The sequence below is a fragment of the Notothenia rossii genome (genome assembly GCF_949606895.1).
Source record: "Notothenia rossii genome assembly, chromosome: 1".
Taxonomy (NCBI): domain Eukaryota; kingdom Metazoa; phylum Chordata; class Actinopteri; order Perciformes; family Nototheniidae; genus Notothenia; species Notothenia rossii.
This window is the reverse complement of record NC_136912.1, coordinates 6,735,273-6,742,504: the sequence shown is the minus strand read 5'-3', so window position 1 is coordinate 6,742,504 and position 7,232 is coordinate 6,735,273. Positions and strand designations below refer to the sequence as shown.

The following is a 7,232-nucleotide window of genomic DNA, read 5'->3' as shown; positions in this document are numbered from 1 at the left end:
ACTCCAACATGTTCTTAAGTACAGTAAGTCCATTTGTAACTTTCCACCACTCACTGACACACATTTGCACAAAGCTTGTTGATCTGTTCACACAAAAGATATTGAGACAGATCTGAGAACAGATTTCTGCCCCTGCTGTTACAGAGTTACAGAGTTGTTTGCATCTTATAATTTATCTATACATTCTGTTCTTATATCTTATTATATTTACATGTATATAGACTCATGCGTTTACTCGGTCACCTACAACATTCTGTTCATTATTTAGCCTCTTGCATTTATTTATTTTTGATATGTATATAGTTTAATTCATCTGCATTACTTTGGTCTCGCAACATTACCTGCTCTATTTGTATCTTTTAATTAGTTGTACTGTTTCATGTCTTATATAACTATGATGCATTGCCCTTTCTACACTGTAGCTACTGTGCATGCAGTGCACTGGTCATTAGGAGCACAGCCCCACCTAGTGTCAGCAGAAAGTAATTCAAATAATTTTTTAAAAAGCAAAACAAATCCTAAAATATATTTTAAGATCAAGTGTAATCATCTGATTCGTCTGTAAATTGCTGTTTTAGTCTGCGTTCCTCTAATTGGTGTCTACAGCAGGGGTGGGGAACCTTTTTCCTCTCAAGGGCCATTTCAATTGTTACAACATCCTCAGAGGGCCGTACAACTTATTGAACTCAACGTCTGCTTAAAAATACTAAAATCACAGCCCATTCATTTCGCCTTTCTTTCATGCTGTGCAAAGAAAAAGCAACCTCTGAATCCAGATATCTCACCATGACTTGTGCATGCATTCACGTGCACGTTTGTGACATGACCACCACAACAGAAAGATATGGACAGATGATGTGTGCAAATGTATTTAGTTTCCTATCAATGTGGACATGATTTAAGTGGGGCAGTGATATCATAAAACTGTTGTACGCTTTCAAACACTAGGTAGTTATTTTTAACCAGTTCTGTATTCACCTTGCAGGTGCAACTATGTGGCTTGTGTCCTGGATTATATGTTTAAGTCATGGATGTTTAAAGTTCATATTTGTCCAAAATTAGTTTACTTTTCATAAATGAAGTATGACGCTGCACTGTCAGTACACTTGTCCCTGTTTGTGATTGGTCAAATGTTGCTAACCCTGCCCCTTTCACGTGAACGTGCTCTCAGCTGGAGAGAGAAACCGAAGTTTATAACCAGCGTCGTAGGACCGCTTAGCGAGATCTCGTTTGTTAGGGTTAGTTTAGATAACTCAAACATATCCAGGGTATGTTGAACTGGCTTCGTAGTACAGGGCACAGGTGGCTGCATAGCAGCGCTAATGTCAAAGACACAAACATTATATTTTTATTTTACCAGGATGCAATGACAAACATATTTTGGGAAGGCTAGCCTTTTTTGGGAAGGCTAGCCTTCCCATGTACACGCCCCCCCTGGCCACTGGGCTTTCAACACAGCCACGCAAAAACTGCGGCATGTGTACGGCTCCTTATGGGCCGGTGGCATTGTATTATCACTGGCCCCACCATTGTAACCACTGGCCCGGAGCATTCGTCCACCAAAAAAAAAATCGACTAATAATGAAGAAATTTACATTACTACTTGTACTACAACATTTGAATCATCAGTTCTTCCTCATTTTCCTCAATTGTTCATATTTGGTTTATTAAAATAATGATATTGTGGTCATTGTTAAAAAATGTCTGCTATTATTATTATTATTATTATTATTATGAGTATTATTATTTGTATAATGCGCTTTCTGCCTTCCTGTCATTAGGAGTTAGAAATGTAATGGCTAATAGGTTAGATTAGAACCTTCATTATCCTTAACTGTTGGGACATTTCGCCAATACCTTTATATTTTTTACTCTTCACTTACTTGTCAGCATAGGTCTGCATTGATGCACAGAGCCGACAGAAGACCTTGTTTATATTGGCATCACGCGTCCTAAAACCAGGAAGTAAGCTGCTGGTTCCCTCCACAAAAAGGATTTCTCCACAGGATTTTGGAAAATAGCTGGAAATAAGGTCTGTGGAAAACAAACCTGTTTGATAAATGCACGTTTTGTTCACCCGGATAATCTCCACATGTCTACCCTACTTTTATAATTTTCGAATCATAAATCCAATCGATAGATTATAAAAGGGTTTTAGCACGCGTCACTGCACCACGAGAAGCCAACTCCATCGATCAAGCTGCCTAAAACTTTCTCTCCCTCTTCTCATGCTCCCTGTCACTCTCCTTTAACTCCTCCGGTGACTTTCTTTTATTTGAAGATAGTTTTTTTTCCCCGGCGCTTGGCCGGTTACCGCTGTTATTAAAAACATTTTGGCGAATGGTTAGGTGGGCGATAGTCTGTAAGTGAAGAAGGAGCGCGCTCCCCGCTCACGGGAGCCTGCTCGCGCTGCGCTCCGCAGCAAACAGCTGTTTGCTTTTCCACCCAACAACGACAACCGCCTCACGGAACGCTATGTTGTAGCGTTGATAAACGAAACCATTTAACTAAATTGCTAGTCAAAATACCAATACCCCAGGAAAAACTTTTTTTAAAGCAATATTTTTAGTGGCCCGAGCGGGCAAGTGGAAAGTACGTTATGTTGGCCCGGGGTGTCTAAATAGTGCTTCCGGGCCAGCGGGCCATTTATAATGTCGAGCCTTGCTTATGGGTACTGCAATTTTTGAAGTGGCGGAACGACGTTCTGATGCTCTCCGTCAGAACTGCACCCTGTCAGACGAGACACATACCATACACTAGGCTCGTGTTGTGTTCAAGGACCCTAAACTTGGCCAGGAAAAACAGGCACTCGCTTGTTTAATTATTTTGCGGTCTAGATTTCTTTAAATAATTTTTTTGCGTGTTTATAAATTACCTCGAGGGCCGTATCAAATGTTCTCGCGGTCCTTATACGGCCCGGAGGCTCCCCACCCCTGCTCTAAACAGAGTGAAATACAAATGTAAAACATTTCAGTCAGAGGTCAGCACACTGCTAGAGACGATGCAGAGGGATTATTTAGTACGAGTCAATACATGGGCTTTAGGAAATCCTACCCTACGTGCATTAAAGTTCAGAGTTTCAGCAACATTCACAAAACTGATAATACAGTTCTTTAGAGCAGGAACTTACGGATCACTCCACGTTTCACCAGAATCCAAACAGCAGCAGTAGCGACAGCAGAAGGAATTAGGACACAGGGGAGGAAAGTTTTCCAGACATCTGCAGCTGAAAGTTGAAACAAGGGCAGAATCAGAGGTGGTTCAGAGTTTCAGCAAGTTTCCCAAAACTGATAATACAGTTCTTTAGAGCAGGAACTTACGGATCACTCCACGTTTCCAAGCGACAACGAGCATGATAGTGAGAGCAACAGCAGCAAGAATTAGGACACCGAGGACAGCTTCCCAGACATGGTTCCTCTTCTCTGCAGCTGAAAGTTGAAAGAAGGACAGAATCAGAGGTGGTTCAGTTTTTCATAATATGTGTTGGAGATATTCATTGATTTAAATATTTAAAAAGTTAAATATGTATTTTTTTAAATTTCTTAAATATTGAAAGGACATTTACCAGGATCTCCCTCAGCTGGAGGTGCAGGTGTTCCCGAGTCATTTCTCTTGCTCTGTTCCTCCTCCTCCACTGTTTCAAATGGAAAGGGTCTTATTAGGGAACAAGGTTCTCTCTTTCCTGCAGTTTCTTTATGCTAATCTTAAACAGAAATACTAAAAATAAGCCTTGAGAAGCATGTGACTAACAAACATGTTGTTACGTATCTTCTGTGTTTATTCCTTTTAGCAAAGTGTATGTTTGCTACAAGAGAATAATGTACCAGTAGGAGCCAACATGCTAAGTTAGCCTGTGTTTGTTGTTTTGTTATTCTCATTATTTATCAACACAACACACATTGGTAACTGATCATCTCAGGTATTTGTCACATGGTGTGGTTTCTGGTATTTAGAGCACCTGGTGTATGTGGGGGTTAGTGGAATTACAAGGAGGTCTGGCGTGGTCTGGCGTGCTTGTGGGCGTGTCTGGCGTGCGACTAACAACCAATAACATGAATCTCCCGCCCCGGACACACAAGCACGCGGTTTGATTGGCTAGCGCTTGTACTGGCATATGATTTGATGGCTGACGCTTCCGTCGACGCTTGAAAAGTTGAACTTTTCTCAACTTTCGAAGCGAGCAACGGAGGCAAAGCGACGGAACCACAATGCAGTTCGGCCAAGCGTGACGTCACCCCCATTCAAAGTGAATGGGAAGCGTATCCGTTGAAGCACGCGACGGAACCGTGTGGACATACCGTTACATGCGATATATGTACCTTATGTTTAGCGTGCATTGCAAAATTAAGACTAGCACAGCAGAAAAAGATGAACGCTTTACTCACCCACTAACTTCAGCCACTTGTGACAACTAACACCATGACAGAAAACACTTAAAATATTCACTCGTTGTCAGAAAGTTAGTTAGAAAATATTTCTAGCAGAACCCTTCACTCGATTTTAAAGATTATCCTCGTCTAAACTTTTTTTCCTGGTACAAGTATTAAATACTCATAATGTTCGGGTTATTGCTTTGAATTTTGTTTACATAATGCTACCGTTAATTTTGTTATTAAAATGAAAAAGTAAATAAAAAAGGCAACAAAAAAGAGTCATAAACACAGGAGAGAAAACTATTTAGATGAAACTTAAAAAACTTGAATCACCAGATTGTGTTCATTAAAAAGGAGAAAAAAACATTCATATGTTTGTTCCAGGTGAGTCTTCATTTCTTCATGCACTTTTAACAGACATGATTTGTTTCTCACTTGTCTCTCAGGGCTTCCTGTTCAGTATTAAACTCTTACCGACGGTGAGGTGAGTCAAACATCTGACCTCCAACTTTGGGAGATAGACTTCATAAGACCCATTGTCAGACAGAGATACGTTGGAGATGGTCAGAGTCGAGACTCCTCTTGTCAGGTCTCCATGATTCAGAGTGGTTCTGTCTCTGTACTGAAGCATCTGGGAATCAGGGTCGTCGCGCCGACTTCGATAAACATGAACGTAACGGGTGTGTCCTCTATTCCATTCCACTGTTTGAGAGGGACAGGTCGGTGGGGGGGTCCAGACGACACTGAAGAGTCGCAGATCCTCCCTCCACGGCCTCGAGAGGCTGAGAGGGAAGAAATGCAAAAGGTTGTCCTAGGTAAAAAAAAAGAAAGAAAGAAAAGTTATCCGTTTTAAATCATTGAGATTGAATCATGTTAAAAACAGACGCTCTCTTATACTTAGAAACAATCATAAACATCATTGTGTAAATATTTTCTAAAAGCACCATGTCATGACTGCTCATATAATGAACACACAGAGTGGGTAACTGCCCCAAAATGTATTATAAAATAGTGTCTAACATCACTAAAGCAAATACGACATTGGAGATCCTGCCGAGTAAAACTAAATGTCCGACGATGTTGATTCAACTCTGATCATAAGTGTTATTGTTGCAGTGTTTCCCATACATTGATTAATTTGTCAATTAAATATCGTCCGCCACAAATAGATCTCATTACAAAAAATGCTGTTGTGGTCTAATGGACTACTAGTTAACATATTCAGATAATAAGCTTATACAAAAAATAAAACTACGAACACATAAACTATGATATATAATTATAGGTTAATATAATCAGCAGTTTTTAAAGTAGCTCCACCTTTACCAAGTGAATTATAATAATACAGTAATTGTATGTATATGATTATAAAATTAAACATTACACACAATAACTACTTTTGATGCAAGTACTGATGCACTTTCAGTTTGTATGCAGGACTTTTAATTATAACTTAATTTAAACTTATATTTGAGTAAAACATCTCAGTACTTCTTGCTAATAATCACCCTTAGGGAAAATAACACAGTTGAAACTCTAAGCGTAATTTAAAAGCTCAAATAAAAGCGTTTAACCTACATCTCATGTTGACATTTCAACAATATCCACCATAGCAAACATAACATGGTGCCAGCGGCAATTGCGTACAGTATGTTTAACAAACACATCAAAAAATACAATCTATGATCAATACATTATATTTCACATCATTAAAATCCAAATCTGCAAAATAACTTAATTCAAAGTTGTACCTGTAACCTTTAAATAGAGAAAACAGTACCGATGTCAGTACAATAACATAGTACTACTAACACGTTATATTGTAAATAACTACACACTCGTGCAGACCGTGTAGCTTTGCCGTGTTGACATCTAACTTTGTAGTTTAACTTACCGGCGGCAGCCAACATGAACATAGTCTGTGCCATGAGCAGCTTCCCGATCATTATTACACCGATATCGCCTTAACTCAAATTCAAAAGAAGATATAATAAAACCGTGTCACCTGCTCTGCTCTGTTTTAAACTCCGCGGGAGTGAACGCCGCACGGATAGGGAGTGACGTCAGTGACAGCACCTACGTCACTTCCGGGCAAACATTACAGCTGTCATCTTCCATGTTATGAATGCAGGACTTTTACTTTAGTAGACTAGAGCGTTATCTAAAGCATGTGGTACAAGTAGTTTTATTTCACAAAATAAATACATCTAAACTACTAACTAATAGCCTACTGTGTTTATGAGAGCTGGTAAAGGAGCAGCTAGTTTGAATGGAGGCGTGTGGTGCAGTGAGTTGTGCGTTGGTGTTCGGATCAGGGTTCAAACCCCACTGCAGTCAGCATGTCGTTGTGTCCCTGGGCAAGACACCTCACCACAAATTGCTCCTGTGGGGATTGTCCACAGTATTGAGTATGGAAGTAGCTTTGGATAAAAGCGTCTAACCATGGACATGTAATGTAATGAATGACTTTGTATACTGCAGGGTAGCTTGTGAATTTACTCCAAGTGGAACTAAAGTCTGATTTAACACTTGATTAGATTTCATATCATCCATCCAGATCTATAAAGTAACTATGGTGCTCTTAATATTCTACTTTTACTGAGTAACATTTTGAATGCAGGACTTTTACTGTAACAGAGACAGAGTATTCCTACACTCTGGTACTTCTACTTTTACTCAAGTACAAGATCTGAGTACTTCTACTTTTACTCAAGAACAAGATCTAAGTACGTCTCCCACCTCTGAAAGCTCTGCTGATCAACACTCAAGTCCAGAAGGTGGCAGCAAATGCATTTCAAAGCTGTTTGACATCCGCCAACAGAAGGAGGAAGAGGAGGAAGAGAAGAATGGTGTACTATT

General features: G+C 39.8%; 1 protein-coding gene across 1 annotated transcript; it reads right to left on the bottom strand.

The window, feature by feature from the left end:
- Window positions 1-2,966: 2,966 nt before the first annotated feature.
- On the bottom strand, window positions 2,967-6,957 carry LOC307013316 (uncharacterized protein). The gene is made up of 5 exons (XM_079640666.1): window positions 6,379-6,957; window positions 4,848-5,184; window positions 3,566-3,634; window positions 3,321-3,428; window positions 2,967-3,226 (listed from the first exon to the last, which is right to left on the bottom strand). Exons 2-5 carry the CDS (start codon window positions 5,002-5,004, stop codon window positions 3,114-3,116), a joined length of 447 nt encoding a protein of 148 aa, XP_079496792.1. The 5' UTR covers window positions 5,005-5,184; window positions 6,379-6,957; the 3' UTR covers window positions 2,967-3,113.
- Window positions 6,958-7,232: the final 275 nt, after the last annotated feature.

Excerpts from the sequence above, each read along its gene's own strand:
- LOC307013316 (XM_079640666.1), bottom strand. The coding sequence starts at position 5,004 with ATGCTTCAGTACAGAGACAGAACCACTCTGAATCATGGAGACCTGACA. Across the intron at positions 3,635-4,847 it reads TTTGACTCACCTCACCGTCG|TGGAGGAGGAGGAACAGAGC; the intron begins GTAAGAGTTTAA and ends CATTTGAAACAG. Across the intron at positions 3,429-3,565 it reads TCCAGCTGAGGGAGATCCTG|CTGCAGAGAAGAGGAACCAT; the intron begins GTAAATGTCCTT and ends TTCAACTTTCAG.